At 40.6% G+C, this 24,500-nt stretch overlaps 1 protein-coding gene across 1 annotated transcript; it reads right to left on the reverse strand.

Moving 5' to 3' along the window:
* Window positions 1-22,238: 22,238 nt before the first annotated feature.
* Window positions 22,239-22,769, reverse strand: LOC142171775 (secreted RxLR effector protein 161-like). Its single transcript, XM_075235476.1, has one exon. The coding sequence runs from the start codon at window positions 22,767-22,769 to the stop codon at window positions 22,239-22,241; it is 531 nt and encodes a 176-aa protein (XP_075091577.1).
* Between the last annotated feature and the right edge of the window lie 1,731 nt (window positions 22,770-24,500).

The raw sequence follows: 24,500 nt of genomic DNA on the forward strand, positions 1-24,500 counted from the left end.
GATACAGTGGGATAAATATAGGTTCGGTAGCTGAAGCCAAGTCAATACAAAAATCAATATCACGATCATGTGGCATACCTAGAAGATCTGACGGAAATACACCGGGGAACTTCCGAACTACATGCACTGAATCAATAGCCGGAGTCTCTGCATTAGTATCCCGAACATAGGCTAGATAAACCAAATAACCCTTCTCAACCATGGGTTGAGCCCTTATAAAAGAAATAACTCGATTAAATGAACTAAACAGGCGAACCCTTCCACTCCATCTTAGGCAATGCTGGAATAGCCAAGGTAACAGTCTTGGCATGACAATCTAGAATAACATGATATGGAGATAATCAGTCCATGCCCAGAATAATTTCAAAATCAGTTATCTCAAGCAATAAGAGATCTGCTTTAGTTTCATAACCACAGAATGTAATAATACAGGACCGGTAGATCCGGTTCACAATAACAGAATCGCCCACGGGAGTGGACACATAAACAGGAGTACTCAAGGACTCACGAGAAACACCCAGGAATGGAGCAAATAGAGCAACTTTACTTTTTCCAAGGCATCCATTACCAAATTAGTACCATATAACTTAGCCTCACCTGGCTCAAACCATCCGATAGGTGAACGACATCGCTGACCATATAAAGCCTCAAATGGAGCCATCTCGATGCTAGATTTGTAACTGTTATTATAAGCAAACTCTGCCAAAGGCAGGAAACGATCCCACTGACCTCCAAAGTCAATCACACATGCCCTGGGCATATCCTCCAAAATTTGAATTGTCCTCTCTGACTGTCCATCAGTCTGCGGATGAAAGGTTGTGCTGCGCTCTACACGGGTCCCCAACTCACTCTATACTGCTTTCTAGAAATGTTAAGTAAACTGAGGGCCTCTATCTGATATGATTGAAATTGGCACACCGTGCAACCGAACTATCTCCTGAATATAAATCTGGGCCAACCTCTCTGAAGTATACGTAGTCACAACATGAATAAAATGTGCCGACTTGGTCAACCTGTCAATAATCACCCAAACTGCATCAAACTTCCTCAAAGTCCGCGGCAACCCAACTACAAAATCCATAGTAATTCGTTCCCATTTCCACTCTGGTATGGTCATCTGCTGGAGTAGGCCACCTGGCTTCTGGTGCTCATATTTAACTTGCTGACAATTTAGACACCGAGCTACATACTCAACTATGTCCTTTTTCATTCGTCGCCACCAATAATATTGCCTCAAGTCACGATACATCTTAGTAGCACCTGGATAAATAGAATATCGAGAACTGTGTGCCTCTTCCAGGATCTTTTTCCTCAGTCCATCCACCTTAGGAACACATAGTCGATCCTAGAGTCGCATAACACCATCCGCTCTAATAGTAAGTTCCTTGGCATCACCTCGTAGTACCGTTTCACGAAGAACCACCAGGTGTGGGTCATCATACTGGCGAGCCTTGATCTGCTCAAATAGTGAAGATTGGGCCACAACACATGCAAGAACTCGGCTGGGCACTGAAATATCCAGCCTCACAAGTCTGTTAGCCAAGGATTGAATATCTGAGGCTAATGGCCTTTCTTCTGCTGAAATGAAAGCCAAACTACCCATACTCTCTGCCTTTCTGCTCAAGGCATCTGCAACCACATTTGCTTTGCCCGGATGATACAAGATAATAATATCATAATCTTTTAGTAACTCCAGCCATCTGCGCTGCCTCAAATTTAGATCCCTCTGCTTGAACAAATGCTGCAAACTGCGATGATCAGTGTAAACTTCGCAAGACACCCCATAAAGATAATGCCTCCAAATCTTAAGAGCGTGAACAATCGCAGCTAACTCCAAATCATGTACCGGATAATTCTTTTCATGGGGCTTCAGCTGACGTGAAGCATATGCAATAACTTGCCCTTCCTACATCAATACACAACCCAAGCCAACGCGCGAAGCGTCGCAATACACTGTATACATCCCCGAACCAGAAGGCAACACTAACACTGGTGCTGTAGTCAATGATGTCTTGAGCTTCTGAAAGCTCACCTCACAATCATCGGACCATCGGAATGGAGCACCCTTCTGGGTTAATTTGGTCAAAGGTGCTGCAATAGATGAAAAACCTTTCACGAACTGACAATAATAACCTGCCAAACCCAGAAAACTCCTGATCTCCGACGCCGAAGTGGGACGATGCCAATTCTAAACTGCCTCAAAATTAGCCCAAACTCACATTTAGAGAACTTAACATATAGCTTTTGTTCCCGCAATGTCTGAAGCACTACTCTCATATGCTGCTCATGCTCCTCCTTACTACGTGAGTAGATCAAAATGTCATCAATGAAGACATAGACAAATGAGTCAATATATGGCCTGAATACCCTGTTCATCAGATCCATGAATGTTGCTGGTGCATTAGTTAAACCAAAAGACATTACCAGAAACTCATAATGACCATATCTAGTACGAAAAGCAGTCTTCGGAACATCCGAATCCCGAATCTTCAACTGATGGTACCCCGACCTCAAGTCGATCTTAGAGAATACCCTAGCACCATGCAACTGGTCAAATAGATCATCAATACGTGGCAACGAGTACTTGTTCTTAATTGTGACTTTGTTCAATTGGCGATAATCAATACACATCCGCATTGTTCCATCCTTCTTTTTCACAAATAATACTGGTGCACCCCAACCATGTGTTGAGCCTTTATAAAAGAAATAACTCGATTAAATGAACTAAAAGGCGAACCCTTCCACTCCAGCTTAGGCAATGCTGGAATAGCCAAGGTAACAGTCTTGGCATGACAATCTAGAATAGCATGATATGGAGATAACCAGTCCATACCCAGAATAATTTATAAAATCGATCATCTCAAGCAATAGGAGATCTGCTCTAGTTTCATAACCACAAAATATAATAATACAAGGTCGGTAGATCTGGTTCACAACAACAGAATCGCCCACAGGAGTGGACACATAAACAAGAGTACTCAAGGACTCACGAGAAACACCTAGGAATGGAGCAAATAGAGATGACACATATGAATACGTAGATCCTGGATCAAATAATACTGAGGCATCTTTGCCACAAACAGAAATAATACCTGTAATCACGGCATCTGAGGCCTCTACATCTGGTCTAGCCGGAAAAGCATAGAACCGAGCTGGAGCGCCAACTGTCTGGCCTCCGCCTGGCTGACCTCCACCTCTAGGATGGCCCCTACCCACCTGTCCTCTACCTATGGGTGGTCGGACTACTAGTGGAGCAACTGGTCCGGTAAACATAGGCTGTTGACCCTGTTGTACTGGTCTACCTCGAAGCCTGGGGCAAAACCTCCGCATATGACTGGGATCCCCGCACTCGTAACAACTCTTCGGTGCGATGGGCTACTGACAAAGTGTCTGGCCCTGGGGACTTGAATACCCACTGGGAGGACCCTGAATACCTGGTGGGCGGTAAGAACTCTCTGGGATAGCACTAAGATAAGGTCGCACTGGAGCACCTCGAGGAGGAGGTGGTGCTGGATATGGGGGTCTGCTGGACTGTCCCCTCACGAACTGACCTCTGCCCCCCCGGACGGAGCACCTCTGAACTCTCCAGAGTACCTGAACCGCTTATCTCTCATAATCTGCTCTCGACTCCGCTGACGTACACCCTCAATCCTCCTGGCTATCTCCACAACTCGCTCATAAGAAGTACCCATCTCAACCTCTCAAGCCATAGTAGCCTGAATACCAGTATGTAAACCGACTACAAACCTTCGCACTCTCTCTGCCTCAGTATGGAGTATCATTAGTGCACGGTGAGATAATTCAAAATACTTCGCCTCATAATCGGTCACTGACATCTGACCCTGCTTGAGCAGCTCAAACCGAAATCGCAACTCTTCCCTCTGGGAAGGTGGAATATACCTGTCCAAGAAGATACGGGTGAACCTATCCCAAGTCATGGGAGGAGAATCTGCTGGTCTGCCAAGAGCATAAGACTGCCACCATCTACGGGCTCTACCCTCTAACTGAAAAGTAGCGAAATCAACCCCATGAGATTCCAATATCCTCATGTTGTACAGTCTATCCTTGCAACGATCAATGAAATCATGTGGATCCTCATGTCGCTCACCCCCCGAAGACAGAAGGATGTAGTCTAGTCCATCTGTCCAATAGTTTCTGAGGATCGGCGGTTACAGCTGGCCTGGGCTCAGGTGTAGCTGCTGCCACTGGCTGGGCTCCACCCACGGGTAATGCACCCTGGGTCTGATATACAGCAGCTGCATGTACATGAGCCTGCGCAGTAGGGGTATGTGCTCCCCCGCCCGCCTGAGATATGGCTGGGTCTGCCGGAAATAAACCGGCCTGAGTCATATTGTCCATGAATTGCAACATACGACCCATGACATCCTGAAATCCCGGTGCAGATGTGAAGTCCACCGGAGCTGGCTCTGCCACAGGCACCTCACCCTGCTCCTCAATAATGGGATTCTCTACTGGATCCACTGGCGGCATAACCGGAATAGTCCTGGGACGTCCTCGCCCTCTACCACGGGCTGGAGCCCTCCCTCAGCCTATGCCTCGGCCTCTAGCAACTAGGGGAGTAGCTCTTTCCTGGTATGGAATCTCATTAGAGCGTGTTCTCACCATCTGTGAGAGAATAAGAGAAGGATATTTAGTACTACATCAATTGCACGATAGAATATGAAGAAAGGTAGTTTCCTAACACCATATAGCCTCTCGAAGATAAGTACAGACGTCTCCGTACCGATCCGCAAGACTCTATTAGGTCTGCTCATAACTTGTGAGACCTACGTGAACCTAGTGCTCTGATACCATGTTGTCACGACCCAAATTTCACCTATAGGTCGTGATGGCGCCCAACACTACAGCTAGGCAAGCTAACTAATAAGTCAATCGTACATTGGTTAAACTTTTATTCCAAGAAAATAATAAAATACCAACTTCTACCAATGTGTGTGCCAAGACCCAGTGTCACAAGTGCATGAGCATCTAGTAGATTTATACAAAACTTCAAATACTGTCTGAAATGAAATAGACAGAATATAAATATAAGAAGAGACACCGGTAGCTGCAGAACGGCTCGGAAAGGCAGCTCACCACTATGCCTCGGGATGACATGGGTATGTGATGATAGGTCCTCCACTAGTACCTGTCTCAGATCCTGCACAAAAAGTGCAGCAAGTGTAGTATGAGTACGTAAACAACGTGTACCCAGTAAGTATCAAGCCTAATTTCAAAGCGGTAGAGACGAGATGGCCGACTTTGACACTCACTATAGGTCAATAACAATTGAAATAAAACTAGGATATTTAAATCAGCATGATTTACAGAATTTACAAATAATTTATTTAATTAGCGAAAAAAAACAAATCAACTTCCTTCAAATGTAACAATTCTCAATATATTAATTAAATTCCTTCAACTCAAATAATTTCTAATTTATCAATTAAACGTCATTTACAGGAGTAACAATTAATTCCTTAACAAGCAAGGATAATAATTTATTAAATTTTAAGGATTTTCCAATTTATTAATTAGTTTCACAAGCTGAAATAATTTATTAAAGTATCGTGTAATTATTATTATTAAGCACGATTTCTGCCGAGGACGTACGACCCGATCCAGAGTGTCGTGTACACTGCCGAGGGACGTGCGGCGCTATCCATAGATGCATCTATCTTGCCGAGGCATTCGGACCGCTCCACAAGAAAGGAGGACATTTTTATGTACCTCCGGAAGGAGAGTATATTTATTATGAGATAAATTTGGGAGGAAGAATAATTTCTTTAACAATTAATAATTTAAACAGAGAATCAAGTATATGAGATTTTCATCCTTTAATATCTTTATCTAACAATTCACAATATATATTCATATATATATATATATATATATCAATTAATATTAATTAATCAAAGAATACAATTTACACAAGTAATGCATGCTTTGAGTCCTAAACTACACGGACTTTAGCATTAATAGTAGCTACGCACAGACTCTGGTCACCTCGTGCGTACGTAGCCCCCACAATTAGCAATAATTATTTAATTTTTAATCACCTATGAGGTAATTTCTCCCTCACAAGATTAGACAAGAGACTTACCTCGTCTTGCTTTAATTTAATCCACTATAAGGCCTTTTCCACGATTATCCAACTCTGTCTGGCTCGAATCTAGCCAAAATAATTCGATACAATCACTAAATTTATGAGTCCAACCATCTCAGAATCCGGCGAAAGTGATGAAATCCGACAACCCATTAAATTATGAGTCCAACCATACCAATTTCACTCAAAACCGACTATGAATCGATACCGAAATCTAAAAATTTCGTTTCTAATTTATGGTGAACACAATGATATACTTGTATATGTAGACCAAATCCGAGTTAGAATCACTTACCCAATATTTTTCACTTGAAAATCTGCCAAAAGTCGTCTCTGCTCAAACTCAAGTTCGTCAAAAATGGCAAATGGGACGAATGTCCTCTCTTTATAACACTGCCCAGCACTTCGGAACATGGCCTCGAACAGGGCCTCGATCGCGGCATCGAACATGTGCGTTCGATCAGGGCATAGAGGGTTGGACCTCGATCCTAGCCCTCGAGCCATACCTTCGATCATGCCATCGAGCCTTACCTTCGATCACAGACTCGAGCCTGGACCTCGGTCATGGCCTCGATCAGGGTATCAAGGTTAGGCCTTCGATCATAGCCTCAATCATGGCATCGAGCTTGAGCCTTCGATTGTGACCCTCGATCTTGGGTCTCGATCCTGACCCTCGAGCCTTGCCTTCGATCATGGCCCTCGAGTTGGACCTTCAATCATGGCTCTCGAGTTGGACCTTCGATCATGGCTCTCGAGTTGGACCTTCGATCGCGACTTTGATACACTAGTTCAAGCCTGTACCTCGTCAACCCTGAGATCGATATCTGGGTCGATATCTGGGCTCGATCACAGCCCAGAATGTCCAACAGAAGAGGAAAAATTGCAGCAGCTTTTTTAACTCAAATTTTTTATCTGTTAACCATACGAAATCACCCGAGGCCCTCGGGACCTCAACCAAATATACCAACAAGTCCTAAAACATCATACTAACTTAGTCGAACCTCTAAATCACATCAAATAATGCTAAAACCATGAATCATACCCCAATTCAAGCTTAATGAAACTAAGAGTTTTCAACTTCTACATTCAATGTCGGAACCTATCAAATCAACTCCGATTGACCTCAAATTTTACACACAAGTCATAAATTACATAACGGAGCTATAAAAAGTTTCGGAACTGGATTCCGACTCCGGTATCAAAAAGTCAACTCACTGGTCAAACTTTCAAACTTTAAATTCCTATTTTAGCCATTTGAAGCCTAATTTAACTACGGACTTCCAAATAAAATTCCGAACACGCTCCTAAGTTCAAAATTACCATACAGAGCTGTTGGAATCATCAAAATTCTATTCCGGGGTCGTTTTCTCAAAATGTTGACCGAAGTCAAACTTAGCACTTTAAGGCCAACTTAAGGAACCAAGTGTTCCGGTTTCACCTCAAACATTTCCAAATCCCGAACCAACCATTCCCGCAAGTCATAAATCATTACAAGCACCTATGGAAAGTTTTATTTTAGGGAACGAGATTCTAAAAGTTAAAATAACCGGTTGGGTCATTACAAATATACCTAGGGCTCAACTTGCCCTTCTTTCCGAACCTCATTACACCCTTCATGGGTGATACCCGAAGTAACACTCTCTCTCCGACCATGAATGAAACATCACGAACTCTACGGTCGGCATAACTCTTCTGCCTGGACTGAGTTGTGCGAAGTCGATCCTGAATAATCTTGATCTTGTCCAAGGTATCTTGTACCAAATCGATACCCAATAACCAAGCCTCTCCTGGTTTAAACCAGCCAATTGGCGAACGACATCGCCTTCCATATAATGCCTCATATGGAGCCATTTGAATGCTCAACTGGTAGCTGTTATTGTAGGCAAACTCCGCTAACAGCAAGAACTGATCCCAAGAACCTCCAAAGTCAATAACACAAGCACAAAGCATATACTCCAAGATCTGAATAGTACGCTCGGACTACCCGTCCGTCTGAGGATGGAATGTTGTGCTCAACTCAACCCGCGTACCCAACTTACGCTGTACTTCCCTCCAAAAGTACGAGGTAAATTACGTACCTCGATCTAAAATAATAGACACGGGCACCCCGTGAAGGCGGACAATCTCACGAATGTAAATTTCAACTAACCTTTCTGAAGAATAGGTAGTTGTCACTGGAATGAAATGTGCTGACTTGGTCAACCTGCCCACAATGACCCCAAACTGCATCAAATTTTTTCAGAGTCCGTGGGAGTCCAACAACAAAATCCATAGTGATACGCTTCCATTTCCATTCAGGAACTTCTAACTTCTGAAGCAACCTACCGGGTCTCTGATGGTCGTACTTAACTTGCTGACGATTCAGACACCGAGTTACATATGCAACTATATCCTTTTTCATTCTCCTCCACCAATAATGTTGGCGATACCTAGATGAATAGAATATCTGGAACTGTGTGCCTCTTCAAGAATTAATTCACTAAGCCCATCCACATTAGGCACACAAATACGACCCTGCATTCGCAGAACTCCATCTTCCCCCACAACAATTTGTTTAGCATCACCGTGCCGCACCATGTCCTTAAGGACAAGTAAATGAGGATCATCATACTACCTCTCTCTGTGCGCTCATATAAAGAAGACCGAGCGACTGTGCAAGCTAGAACCCGACTGGGTTCTGAAACATGTAACCTCACGAATTGGTTAGCCAAAGTTTGAACATATGCAGCTAATGGCCTCTCACCAACCGGAATATATGCAAGACTTCCCATACTCACAACCTTTCTACTCAAAGCATCGGCCACCACATTGGCCTTTCCGGGGTGATACAAAATGGTGATATCATAGTCTTTCAACAACTCCAACCATCTTCTCTGCCTCAAATTAAGATCTTTTTGTCTGAACAGGTACTGAATGCAACGATGATCAGTAAATACCTCACATGAGACACCGTAGAGGTAATGCCTCCAAATCTTCAGCGCATGAACAATGGCTGCCAGTTCTAAGTCATGAACATGATAATTCTTCTCGTGAACTTTCAATTGCCGTGACGCATATGCAATTACCTTGCCATCTTGCATTAATACCGCACCAAGCCTAATGTGAGAGGTATCACAATATACCGTATACGATCATGAACCTGTGGGTAATACCAACACTAGCGTTGTAGTCAAAGCGGTCTTGAGCTTCTGAAAGCTCAATTTACACTCGTCTGACCATCTAAATGGGGCACCCTTCTGGGTCAATCTGGTCTTAATAGTTGTTCATAATCAATTACAGAATCATCAATTAACTTCATGTTAACAAAAATCTCGTTTCAAACCTTTACAATACTAATAACGAGATGTGAGGCATGAAGACCTCATAATTATTTACCCGAATTAACGAGTCACATTTAACGCCACTTGGGCGGGCACCTACCTTGTAGGTTACAACTCAATATTACAACACAAATTTGGCAAGTATGCACAGAGAATTTCATACAATTTTTTTTCTTCAAATAAGCCTAGCAGGCATGACTCCCTGTTAGTATTATAGTACAAATTTAATTTTCACAAGGGAGAATTTAAACATAAGAATTTTTATCACAAGGATATCGTCCTTATATAACTTCCACCGCAGCCCATAGCACAGTTTAAACATATCAATTTATTTTAAAATACGAGGACCTCGGCCTCAGTTCTGAATCACAAGTAGTATGCACATCTTGCCAATCGAAACTCTCCATTTTCTCTTTTTAAATAACTTTCGTTAAACAAAATCACGACACATAATGAAACTCACACAGGTAGGGCATATAATTCATAATTTGTAATTAATTATCCGGAAATACATCAAAACATACCAAAATAAGTACCAGAAAGGCACCTTTAGCCTCACAGATCTTATTAGAGTCCATCATGGAATGATAGGTGTAGTTATCTCCATAAAACCTCCCAAGAGAAGTAAACACATAAGTAGATTATAGAATTACGAAGCTCACTCATAAGTGGAGCACAATAGGAGGAATCGTCTTGATACTCAGAACCGAATCAAGTTAAGGAAGTTATTCCTTTATTTTAAATCGAGATCGTACCTATAACGACACCATCTGATGTAACGACCTCCACCATACCATAAAACAAATATAACAACGGCTGGGTCTCCACCTTTAGGACGCCTTCTACCCGCCTATCCTCCACCCTTAACTGGTCATGTGGGTGGTGTAGTAACTGCAATGGGGGCACGTAGCATGAGTGCTTTGATGAAATATGCCTCTCCCAGGTTTGGTATAATTTTCTCATAATGTGCCTAGTATCACAGCATTCATAACAACTCATTTGCGGGTTTGGCTGCTCATACTGAGTCTGTGCCAGATAGCTAGAATAACCATTGTAGGACACTTATGTCAGTAGTGTATTAAAAGAACTTACTGGAGCACCTCGATTAATCCGATGTGCAAACTGGGCTGGCCGACTACCCGATCCCCTGCCATAATGATTTATACTCGCAGAGTAGAATCCACTGAATCCCTCAGAACCTCAAGACGTCTTGGTCTCCTTAGTTTCTTTTTTTTCCTCACCCCGAACACGTTCTAATATCTTGGCAATTTCTACCACTAGTGAAAATGAAGTATCAGCCTGTAGCTCCCGAGTCATACAAAATTTTACTTACGATCATAATTTAGTCCTTTAATGAGTCAGTGAACTCGCTCTCTGGCTGTAGGAAGCAAAGTAGGAATTTGACGGGCTAACTTATTGAACCCGATGGCATATTATGACACTGTCATGGTGACCTAACGCAATCGTTCAAACCCTATATGCCATGCATTATGGAGAGTCCGGGAAACAAACTCTTTCAAAAGTATTTATGAGAACCGAGCCAAGTGGGCGGTGTTGTATTGACTTGTCTGCTCTCTTCATAGGCTTGCCGCGGACACCTGTGGAGAATTATCTCTTCCAAGTCCAATTTCTTCTATTGTTATGCTCACTCAACACTGTTGAGCTGACCTATTTCTTAACATACTCTTCGATTCTTCTCAGAGGTAACCCTTACCCCTATTTATACCCAACGATCACAAAAGTAGAGCTCCATACAAACAAATCTTGGCACAAACCACATAGTCCAGAATCTCGTCAACCACTGTACTTCCTCCGATGCATCCCAAAAAAATCCGCAACCATGACGTCCACGCTGAGTAGATCTTCTGTAAATTTAAAGTTGTTTCTCTAACTCCTTTGGTACTGAAGTATATGATTATTAAGTAGGCGGATACACCGCAAGTACCAACCTTATACTCTACAAAATCTCAGGCCTTAAACATGTGTAAATTTTTTGGGAACCTTTCATTACCACATATATACATTTCAGGCCAAAACTGATATAACACATGACTCCGCAATCCATCCATTGATAGTGGACTCCCCTCCCCTCCCACCCCACTCGGCGCGAAGTCATAGTTCACCACGTCCGATGGTCCATAATATTAACCTTCACAACTTGTATAAATCAACCAGATGACAAGGTATGTTGCACCCCCTACATTATTCACTGGGTGATCTCTTTATACGTCAGCATCTTCAGTCGGAATTACACGTTGAGGCAATGTTTGAGCATCTTTGGCTCTCTCGTAGTTCATCTGCGATATCACAAACCGTCGAAGCACAACTGATACCGAGTGCGCAATGTCATACACGAGTAAATACAAAGGAATGTGAGATATAGGTTTCAAGCAAAATCAATGTCGCACGATAAGGAATGAAAGGGGTGATATTGTTCCTAAACTTCATAGCCTCTGAGAGATAAGTACAGACGTCTCCGTACCGATCCTTCAGACTCTACCAAGTTTGCTCGTAACTCGTGAGACCTATGTAACCTAGTGCTCTGATACCAACTGTCACGACCCGAAATTTCCCACCGACGGGACCGTGATTGTGCCTAATATTTCACTTGCCAGGCAAGCCAACGTTAGAGAATCATTAAACCAATTCCTTATTTTCATTCGGCAAATAACAATAATTAACTAAGATAAAATATAATAAGTGCAAAATATCATAGCACTGTATTAATTACTACCACCCGGATCTGGAGTCACAATTCACGAGTATTCTAAAATTTGCGACAAGTAATAGTCAGAAAGAAATACAACTGTCTGAATGAAAGAAACAGTAGAACAAAAAAGATAGACGGGGACTTCAAGGTCTGTGAACGCCGACAGATTTACCTTGAGTCTCCGGACAGCGGACAATAGCAAAATCTCGATCAACCTAAGCCGGTATTAAAATCTGCACAGAAAGTGCAGAGTGCAGTATCAGTACAATCATGTACTGGTAAGTGTCGAGCCTAACCTCGACGAAGTAGTGACGAGGCTAAGGCAAGGCACCTACAAATTAATATGTACAATTTAACAGTGTATATACAAATAACAGAAATGAAGAACTAAATAGAAAATGTCGGGATGGGAACATACTAAGGAAAATACAAGATAAAGAACTACAACAGAATGATCACCGGAGCAGTCAATATACCATGAATCAACAGGAATAGTGAATATAGTAAGGAAAAATGCACGACATCACTCTTCGTGCTTTTAATTTCAATCTCACCATAAAATTAATAGAAATGGCACGACATCACTCTTCGTGCATTAACTCTCATATCATGGCACGACATCACCCTTCGTGCATTAACACTCATAATATGGCACGACATCACCCTTCGTGCATTAACACTCACAATATGGCACGGCACCACCCTTCGTGCATTAACATTCACAATATGGCACGGCATCACCCTTCGTACATTAACACTCTCCCTTACCATAATGCAATACATAAATAACAATAGGGAGATAGAATAACAAGTACAAACCTTACTTCAACATTTGGTTCCATAAGATCAATCTCAACTTTGAAATAAAAACTCAATTATCACCAGAAAAGTCCGTAAACATGATAAGAACGATAAATTGAACAACACTAGTATAACACGTAGCAATTTGGCATAGGAATGAGACAATATAAGAAAAACAGAGAAACATGAAAAACATGTAGATTGACGGCGCATAAGTACTCGTCACCTCATATATATGCCGCTCACTTGAATTTCACTAAGCAAGTAATCTAAGGTTCCTAATTCCCTCAAGTCAGGGTTAGACACAATACTTACCTCGCTCTGAAGGCCTCTTAATTCTCAATCACAGCTTTTCCTTTGAATTCACCTCCAAACCACTCGTATCTATTCAAGAATGACTCAATAATATCAAACATTGCTAAAAGAATCAACTTTAATGAATAATTACAGATTTTCCAAATTTTTCTCCAAAAAGTCAAAAATCGACCCCGTGCCTACTTGGTCAAAAATCGAGGTTCAGACCAAAATCCAATACCCATTCACCCCCGAACCCGAATATGTAATTAGTTTTGGAATCCGACCTCAAATCGAGGTCTAAATTCTCAAATTTTCGAAATCCCTAGTTTTTACCCTAACCCCTAATTCTACCATAAAAACTCTAGATTTTAGGTTGAAAATTCAAGAAATGTAATGGGTAATTGAAAGAAAATGGTTTAGAATCACTTACCAACAATTTGGGGAAGAAATGACTCTTGAAAAACCGCCTCTCACCGTTTGATTTTTGAGAAAAATGAGTTTTTGGCTAAAATCCCATTTTTGGGTTCTGTTAAGTGTTGGGCGACAGTGTTCATCGTGTTCGCGAGAGCACTGTCGCGTTCGCGAAGTGTCTGGGCTGCCAAGCCTTCGCGTTCGCGAGACAGTGCTCGCGTAGGCTACCCTTCCCTGGTCTTTGCATTTGCGAGTCATTGTTCGCGTTCGCGATGAAGAAAAAGTTGTCTGCCCCTTCCCAGTGCCTAACACTACGCGTTCGCGATGGGCTTGTCGTGTTCGTGAAGGGTAACGCCCCCATCGCTTCGCGTTCGCGACCAAGCCTTTACGTTTGCGAAGAAGAAATCCTCAGCTGCCCAAGAAGGACATGCCAAAACACCTGCTGCAGCAAAAATATCAGATTTTCTAAGTCCAAAACATCCCGTGGCCTATCCGAAACTCACCCGAGCCCTCGGGGCTCCAAACCAAACATGCACACAAGTCTAAAAACATCGTACGAACTACCTCGCGCGATCAAATCACCAAAATAACACCTAGAACTACGAATTTAGCACCAAATCAAATGAAATTCTCAAGAACACTTATAAATTTTTTATTTTCTCAACTCGACGTCCGAATCACGTCAAATCAACTTCGTTTCTCACCAGATTTTACAGACAAGTCTTAAATATCATAATGAACCTATACCGGGTACCGAAACCAAAATACGGACCCGATACTAACAATATCAAATATCAATCAATTCTTAAAAATAAATAATTTTTAAACTTTTAATTTTCATCAAAAATTCATAACTTGAGCTAGGGACCTCCGAATTCGATTCTGGGCATACGCCTAGGTCCCATAAATCGACACAGATCCACCAGAACTGTCAAAATACAAATCCGGGCTCGTTTACCAAAAATATTGACCGAAATCAACTAAAATCAACTTTTAAGGCAAAATTCCTATTTTCATTAGTTTTCAATATAAAAGCTTTCCGAAAACCTGTCCGGAGTGCGCACGCAAATCGAGGAAGGTGAAAATGAGATTTGTCAGGTTTAAGAGCGCATATTCGAGTTCTAAAATATAAGATGATCTTTTGGGTCATCACAGTTAACTATAGAGTATAGCTCCATAAATGAGGTTATTTGGAAGTAGAATCAGATTAGAGTGCTACAATTAATCAACAGGGTGTAGGTTTTGTATAAGATTAATCAAGACAAATATCCCTATCTTACAATTGCTTCACATTTGTTTTAGACATTATTGAAAATAATTTTCATGTAACCACTTCATTAATAGCGTTGTCTTAATGATGTTACAACTTGTGTATTATGACATCTTTCACAGTTAATAGTGTTGTCTTAATGATGTTACAGCTTGTGTATTATGACTTTTTGCGAAAGATTTTGCAAGCTCTAGGTCAGAGACTCGATCAGGGAAGAACTTGACAATAACTTTGTAGCCACAGATTGTCACCACATAATAGATTATGATGCGAGAATATTGACATAATATAATCCAAGACCAAATATGATATTAAGACACATAATAAATCAAAATCATTAAAAACGGTTGTGTACCTGTTTGAGTCATATCGCGGATTAACGAAAGATTAGGTCTTCGTCTCTATTAACCTTTCTCCAATATGGCAGCGTCAATGGGACAACTACCATACACAACAAATATTATGAAATATCTCTCACTATTTGTTTATATAAGGGTTAGAGAGGGGACCTAGCTGTAATTAATAAAACCCTGATGGACCCTCCCATTACGGGCCTCATCGAGTTGAGCCTACACTCACCGCCGTACTAGACCCACCAAACACATAAAGTGCACTGCCCAATAACCAATTATCACACTTATAATTGGGCTCACTTTATGGACTATTATCAAATTCGAATATTTAAATATAAATAAAATATTCAATAATGTAAGCCCATTTTTCTTATATTCTCCCACTTGGGCTACATTAGAATTTTTTTAATTTCAAAACAAAACAAAAACAAATAAAGAAAATTCTAGGATGACGAAAGAAAAATATTTGTGTCCAAATTTTTATTTAATTTTTAAAAAGTCCATAAACTTTAATCGACCTATATTACATTAACCTTGAATATCATGTTATGGCGATCTATGTATATTTGTTAACACATGATCTTCCATAATTACAACAATCTCAATTAAGTCAACAAGATAATTGACTAGTAGTGTAGTAAGGAATAGTGGCACGTGAGATATTTTGATAGTAGTGTACCCATGCCTATTACCTTGTCGGTCCTTTATATGTCATAAAGACATTTAAGAGATGCACATCTTGGGCGAACCACTTTTTACCTCAAGATACCATATCACCGAGTTGCAACATATACCAAAAGTGGATGCCATCTTGGACGAACCAATCTTCATCTCAAGATACTGTATTACCGAAATGCATCCAATATATATAGCAACTAAAGTTGCATATAATTGTACATCTGAAAAACTCTTGGGCGAACCTATTTTCACCTCAAGATACCATGATGCAACTTACAAATAATGTGAATAGAAATGATAATCATCATAAAAATAATATATATAAATAAATGCGCATTTTATTCCATATAATAAATGCTCACAACCACAGAATATTAAAATTCCCACTAAACTAAAGAATCAAAAGATTTTACAATACCCTGTCACGACTCAAAATTCTAACCTGTTATGATGGCGCCTAACACACTTATTAAGCAAGCCGACAATTATATAACAACTAAACATTTGAATGAAACAGGTTTAATAAACTCAACAACGAAAAAATCTCATAAATAATTGATAAAAGTAACTGAAACTCTACTACAACCAACCCAACACCTGGTGTCAACGAGTACATGAGCTACTAAGTATCAACATAGTCTGAAACTCTAGTACAACAAGGTCTCCGAGCAGGTACTAACACCAATCTAACAATCACCGCGTTTAGATGTACCTGGATCTGCACATGAAGTGCAAAGTGTAGTATGAGTACAACCGGCCCAATGTACTCAATAAGTATCGTATCTAACCTTGACGAGGTAAAATAAGCACAAATTATAAATAATGCTACCTATCACTTATACAATTTCATCTTTTTAACAAGTATAGAGCAATAATGAAATCAAGTCATAAAGCACAGGAAGAAACATCTATGTGTGTATGAGTATAGTTTCTCAAATACTCTGCTCAGTCAATATTCGGCATATAGAAATGATATGCAGTTAAATCAGATAAATAATCGCGAAAATTGCAAGTAGAGAATGAAATGCAAAATCCAAACAACCACTGGCTAGATTTCTTCAACCTTTCCAATTCCATACCAAACCACTAATCAGATTTCATCAATTTTTGCGTGTATACCATCAAGAGAGAAACATGAGAGGGTGACCCTAGGGGGATGTATCTACATCCACATGCAAGCATGGCCAATTCAACGTGGTACCAGACTGGCATGATCACATGCTCAATATCATAATTCGCCCGACGTGGTCACATACATAACAATACAATTTGCCCGGTGTGGTCACAAGCATAACAACATAATCCGCCCGGCATGGTTACATGCATAACAACACAATCTATCCGGTGTGGTCACAAGCATAATAATATAATCCGCCCGGTATGGTCACAAGTATAACAACACAATCCACATGAAGTGGTCACAAGCATAACAACATAATCCACCCGACATGGTCACAAGCACCCAGTCCAATCATATCACACAGGAGCAAATAACAAGAATACATATACATGATGAATAGTTAACAAATTTCATGTTCCTGGATTGGTAAAAGTGGCGTGTTAAGTGTAGGCATGTGCAAAGTATTCTATCATAGCTCGAATCGGCAAATATCGTCACAAAATAGCATTTATCAAGGTCATTCAAGGATTAAACCTTTACATAGCTTCTAACATGGCTCAAATAGTTCACAATAATGTTACAAATGTGAGAACCATCATAGCTTAAAGCTTAACAGTCAAATCTAGGCATATCATAGCCTAAGCACAATCCGGGCATGGATAAATACCTCTGGTGTTAGCACATGGGCTCAAACCCCACACATGTGTGCACCCTATCACGACCTAAAACCCGCTATAGGCCGTGATGGCGCCCAACGTCACTGTTAGGCAGGCCAACAGTGAACTATCACGTTATTTGTTCATTTTCTTACTTTCGAAATCATAAATTTTATTAAGTAAAGGAATATACACATTTAAAATCATGGGTACATACATAAATAGTAATTCATAAAAATAAAAGGTGATAATGATATGCAAATTCGTAAACATCAACTAGAATATCTCAAGCCCCGATGTCACAAGTGCATGAGCATTTACTAAGGAGTACACTAATAATACATTATCTGTCTGGAATGTACATTAGACAGGATAAAGTAAATAATACGATGGAGACTCTGTGGACTGCGATACATAGCATGGAATGCAGCTCACCATAAAGTCTCCTCGGCAGTTGTGCCTATGCGCCAAGATGACCACCAGATGAACCTGTCTAATCCTGCACATTTAGTGAAGAAGTGTAGCATGAGTACATAAATCAATATGTACCTAGTAAGTATCTAGCCTAACCCCAGAGAAGTAGTGATGAGGGATCGACATCGACACTTACTAGTGGTCCAATAAATCAGTATGATAAATCATAAATAGATATGAAGCACAAGAGTAATAATGAGTTAAAACGATAACTAACATAATCCTCCAACATTTGTTTTGACGGTATAAATCTATAAAATTTCCTATGTTATATTAATAGATCAGAAATATCAAATGTAGCCTCAAACGGATAAGGAATACCATATAAATGCTAGGTCTCAATAATAGGGTGTCTCATGAATATTCGGACTCCTAGCGGTATTACGCAGGATTATGTCGAGGTCGTACGACCCGATCTAGAGTGGTGTGTGCACTGCTGAGGGTCGATCGGCGCGAACCAGAGATGCATCTCAATATATTGTCGAGGCGTTCGGCCTGATCCACAGGAAATGAAGAAACTTATCGAATTACAAGTCACGTGCTCACAACACAGGTGGAGGAGCATAAAGTAAACATGACTTTTACCGTTTATCAAATATCTTGCCATACAACTCAAGGCGATAAAGCTTGGCCTAATATATTTGCAAATCAATTTCAATTATAAATTCACTTAATTAAGCTAGCAAAATGAGTTCAAATAATTTAATTATTACATGATAAAGTCCTAAGTTTACCCAGACATAAACATACTTTTAGCTACGTACGGACTCTCGTCACCTCGTGCGTATGTAGCACCTGCAACTAGTAGCACATAATAATTTTAATACCAACGAGGCAGTTTTTCCCTCACAAAGTTAGACATGAGACTTACCTCGCTCTGAAGTTCCAATAACTGATGCCAAATGCCTCTTTTAACTCCTCAATTCAAAGCTAGTCAAACAACATGCAAACCAGTAAAAATATACTCCAACACTCATGATTAATTAATTTATATCAATTCCCAACTCCGCTCAAAAAATCAACAAAGTCAACTCTCGGGCCTACGTGATCGAATTCCGAATATTCTTGAAGATAATCATTAACCATAACACAACAATCTCAAATATATAATTTATTCCTAATTCCATGTCCAATTTCGTGGTCAAAATCCAAAAATACCAAATTCTAGGTTTCTTCAAAAAAATCACGATTTCTAACAATTTTGTTGTTTAAATCCTTATAGAATCCATATAATTAACTTACACTATGTGGGAATTACTTACCTCATGATAGATGATGAAAATCTCCTCTTTAAGAGCTCCAAAAATCGCCCAACCAAGTCAAAAATGAAAGAAAATGAGCCAAATCCTGTATTACATAAAATCTGCCGAGGCTCGTTCTTCTCCGTGATCGCGGAAAAAGCCTCGCGATCGCGAAGGCTAACTCCTCCCAGCTGCCCAGTTACCCTTCGCGTTCGCAACCTCCCTATCATGCTCGCGATGCCCAACTGACCCTACCCTTCGCGTTCTCGTTCCACACTTTACATTTGCAAAAGCCTTCTGCCTCCCAGCCATCACCTCTCCCAGCCTTCTTCGCGTCGCGATCAAGCCTACGCGTTCGCGAAGAGAAAAACAGGGCCCCTTCACAGCATTCTTCGCGATCACGGGACTACCTTCGCGATCGCGAAGCACACTTGCAATAGCAAATCATCCAAACTTGGTTCGAAACCACCCCGAACACACTATTGGCCCCTCGAGACCCCGTCCAATCATACCAACCTGTCCCAAGACATGGCACGAACCTGCTTGAGGCCTCAAATCACACCAAACATTATCCAAACTACGAATCGATGATCAAAATCCTTCTTTTAACTTTCAAACATTCCAACTTCGTCGAACGAGTCTGATTCATACTTAAACATTCCGGAATGATGCCAAACTTTACACTCAAGTCATAAATCATGATACGAACCTATTTGTTCGGAAGCCCAAATGGACATCGATAACACCAAAGTCTACTTCAAACCAAACTTAGAAAATTCCAAAACTTTCAAAATGTCAACTTTCCATAATAAGCGCCGAAATACTCCCGGACCACCCGATACTCAACTCGAACATACGCCTAAGTCCGAAATCATCATACGAACCTATTAGAACCTTCAAATCTCATTTCCAAGGTCGTTTAGTTAAAAGTCAAACCTTAGTCAACTCTTCCAACTTAAAGCTTTCGAATTGAGAATTCTCCTTCCGAATCAACTCCGAACTTCCCGAAATTCAATTCCGACCTCGCGTACAAGTCATAAAACATGATGTGAAGCTACTCGAGGCCTCAAACTACCGAATAATGCGTTAGAGCTCAAAACGATTGGTCGGGTTGTTACATACCCAATAACACGTAGCTATCACAATAATTCAGGAAACTAGTGCCTCAACCAAGTTTAGATAAAATAGTTATCTCAAGCAAGCCAAATTACTTCCTTAACAAGCCCTTCGCGTGCGTATCAACCTCCAGAAGGCCCGAATCTAGCCAAAATATTGTAATACTATCAACAAAATCCATATGAAGTGATTCCAAAAGATAAAGCTAAGGTCTTTAACTCAAATACAAAATTCAACCACGGGTCCGCACCTCGGAACCCGATAAAATTCATAAATTCCGAACACCCATTCAATTACGAGTCCAACCATACCAAAACTATCCAATTCCAACAACAAATCACCCCTCAAATCCATAAATTTCACTCTCCTATAACATAGTCCCAAAAATCCCCAAATTCTAACTTAGATTCATGAAAACAAGTGAAATAATCAATGTGTATTCAATGTTTATGGATAAAAGTGATTAAAAGTCAATTACCTCTTCAATCTAGGTGAAAACCTTTCCAAAAATCGCCCTAGTCCGCACTCCAAAATTCCCAAAAATGAAAGAAAAACTCACACCCTCGATTTTAAATCACTGCCCAGCACTTTCGCTTCTGCGGGCTAAATGACCGCACCTGCGGTTCCACTTTTGCGAAAAAATGTTTCGCCTCTATGAAGACAACTTAAACACCAACCAACCGCTTCTGCGGCCAAAATCCCACTTATGTAGGTCCGCTTTTGCGGATCAACCATCGCAGAAGCGACTTCGCTTCTGCGGAACCCAGCTCGCTTCTGCGAAATTCCCCATGACAGGACCCTTCCGCACCTGTGACACTCCAGCCGAACCTACGACGTCGCATCTGTGGTCAGACCCACCGCAGATGCGGTTACATTAGTAACTCAAATTCTTCAGCAATGCTTAAAGTCCAACTTTGAATCCGTTAGCCATCCGCAATTCACTCGAGGCACCCGAGACCCCATCCAAAAATACCACATCATACGAACTTAGTAGAAGCCTAAAATCAAATCAAACAACATCAAAACACGAATCACACTCCCAATTCAAGCCTATTAAAACTAATGGATTTCTAACTCCTAAAATCGATGCCAAAACCTATCAAACCAACTCCGCTTGACCTCAAATTTTACACACAAATCATAAATGAAACAACGGACCTACTCCAACTCCCGAAATCAAAATTCGAGCCCAGTATCAACAGAGTCAACTCTCGGTCAAACTTCTCAACTTTCCAAAACCTTCAAGCCAAAAGGACCTACGGGACTCCAAATAAATATCCGGACATACTACTAAGTCCAAAATCACCATATGGAGCTATCAAAACCATCAAAATTCCATTCCAGAGCCGTTTTTACATAAGTCACATCCGATCAACTCTTTTAACTTAAGCTTCTAACTTTGGGACTAAGTGTCCCAATTCATTCTGAAACATCTCTGGAACCTAACCAACTACCCTGACAAGTCACATAACCACACGTGAACATAGAATTAGCAATAAATAGGGGAACGAGGCTAGAATACGCAAAATAACCAGCTGGGTCATCACATTCCCATATTTATAACATGTCGTCTAAAATCAATGGGCTTGAGACCTTTAGTTAGTAGATTAGCTAGCATTTCATCTGTATGAATATTCTGGATAATAATGTCTCCTTGCTTTACCAGCTCTTCGACTGTCAAAAACTTAATTTGCATGTTTGGTGCCATTATGCAGCTTATTATTCTTATAAAAGAACACAACTGCACTGTTATCACAATAGATTACAATGGGTCTTTGAATTGAGTCAATAACTCTAAGTTCTGAAATAAAATTTCGGAGCCAAACAACTTGAGTGGATGCACTATAACCAGCCATGAACTTAACATACATTGTCGATGATGTAACTAATGTCTGTTTAATGCTCTTCCAAGAAATGGCACCACCGGCAAGAGTGAAAGCGTAATTAGATGTGGAGTTATAATCATTTGTGCACCCACCAATGTCAGCATTTGAATAACCAACTATTTCAAGATTATCAACCCTTTTGTAGATCAAGATATAGTCTTTGGTATTTTGAAGATATCTCATGACCTTCTTGGCTGCAACCCAATGATCATGACCCAGATTAGACAAGTATCTACCAAGGACGTTTACAATAAAAGTTATGTCAGGTCTAGTACAAACTTGAGCATATATCAAACTGCCAATTGCACTAGTATAAGGAATATTTTTCATGGCTTCCTTTTCAATATTATTTTTAGGACATTTATTCTTACTCAGTTTAGAGTCATAAAATATTTCATCTTTATTATTCCCAAAAGTAACAAAATAACCATTCTTGTCTAATAATTGAATAGAAATCAAATTCCGTCCAAAATTCGGAACACAAAATACATTATCTTTACAAGCTGAAAACCATTATCTAACTCCAAATTTTTCGTCCTAATAGCAACAACAGCAAGAAGAGTTCTACCACCGACTCTAACCTTTTCTTCCCTTGGTCTTGGCTTCATTTGATTTCTTACCTCCTGCAAAACAGTACTTATATGAATAGTAGTACCACTATCTACCCACCAATGATCTTTTGGTGCATCAACAAAATTATCTTCTACGTAAATATAAGCAGACTCACCTTGATCACCCTTTTGCTTCTCCTTAAAAGCCTTAAACTTGAAGCATTTTGCGATGTTGTGACCATTCTTATCACAAAAATGGCATTTCATAGCAGTACCTCTTTGATTCTCTTTGTCATTGCCATTTATTGGCCCACTTTTACCATTTCTTTTGAAGCTCTGAGTCTTTTTCGAACCTTGCCACTTTTTCTTCCCACTAAATTTATTGGCGAAAGATTTAGCGTGAGTAACCATGTTAGCAGATTATACCTTTTCCATAGTAGACTACACTTTTTCTCTTTTCACTTTTGCTTCCTCGGCATCACATTTAGTTATTAACTCATTAACAGTCCATGGTTGACTGCTAGTATTATAAGCAGTCCTCATCTGACTAAACTGAGACAAAAGTTGTAAAAGAGCTTCATGAACGATAAAATTATCCGGAAGAGTCATATCTAAGTTCCACAACTTTTTTTGGATAGAAACCATGCTCAAAATAAACTGGTGAACTCACACTGTTTTATCATACTTTAAGTTGCTTAGCTCACCCGTCAACCTTGAGGCTTCAACATTATCAGAAACTTGAAACGCTCACCTACAACCTTGAAATATTCTATGGCGCTGTCTATTTTCGGTAGAGACCCCAATAAATGCTCATGGGGTGGCTTTCTAGTCATGCCCCATGACCCTTTGGATGCGCCCCATGGCGTCCTGACAAGCCTCCTAATGCCTAACGCCATGGACGGCCCCGTGGTCTTGGCCGCACCAAGTGACAAACGCGTATGTGCCTATATCGCCCACTTATAGCCCTCGCTAGCGCCCAGCCGTAGGAAGATGCCAACAGCGCCCCGCAGACTCCGATGCTAAAGACAAGGTTGTTGCACTTGCTTCTACCTTGTAGGAATCTAACTCCTTTTCATTGTAAATGTGGAGTAGTTTTACTTCTTATATTTTCATTATGTTTGTCTAGCTTAGTTAGGTCAAGTCCTATAACTTTGGTTTATTTTTTAAGTATTATTAGGGGGGATCAAGCAAGTAAAATTTCAAGCAAGCAATTCTCTGCACTGGTGTCTCTCCCCCTCGACAACGTGTTGCTTTTCTGTAATAGCTTTCATTAATGTAATCAAGCTTTCTTTCATTCTCATTCTCTTTTCTGTTCTCTCAATTGCTCTTGATATTGGTTTTCCTGTATGACACTGACAGTCTCGTCTAGCGTACGGAAGGGAATCCAGTTGGCGAGGATATCGGTTGCTTAGCCTTATGTCTCCCTTCCAAGGAATCTCAGGAAGGCGTCGCGTAATAGTTTGTATCAGAGCCTAGGCTCGACATCGGATGAGTGAACACATTGCCATTA

Source organism: Nicotiana tabacum, chromosome 17 (genome assembly GCF_000715075.1).
Source record: "Nicotiana tabacum cultivar K326 chromosome 17, ASM71507v2, whole genome shotgun sequence".
Lineage (NCBI taxonomy): Eukaryota > Viridiplantae > Streptophyta > Magnoliopsida > Solanales > Solanaceae > Nicotiana > Nicotiana tabacum.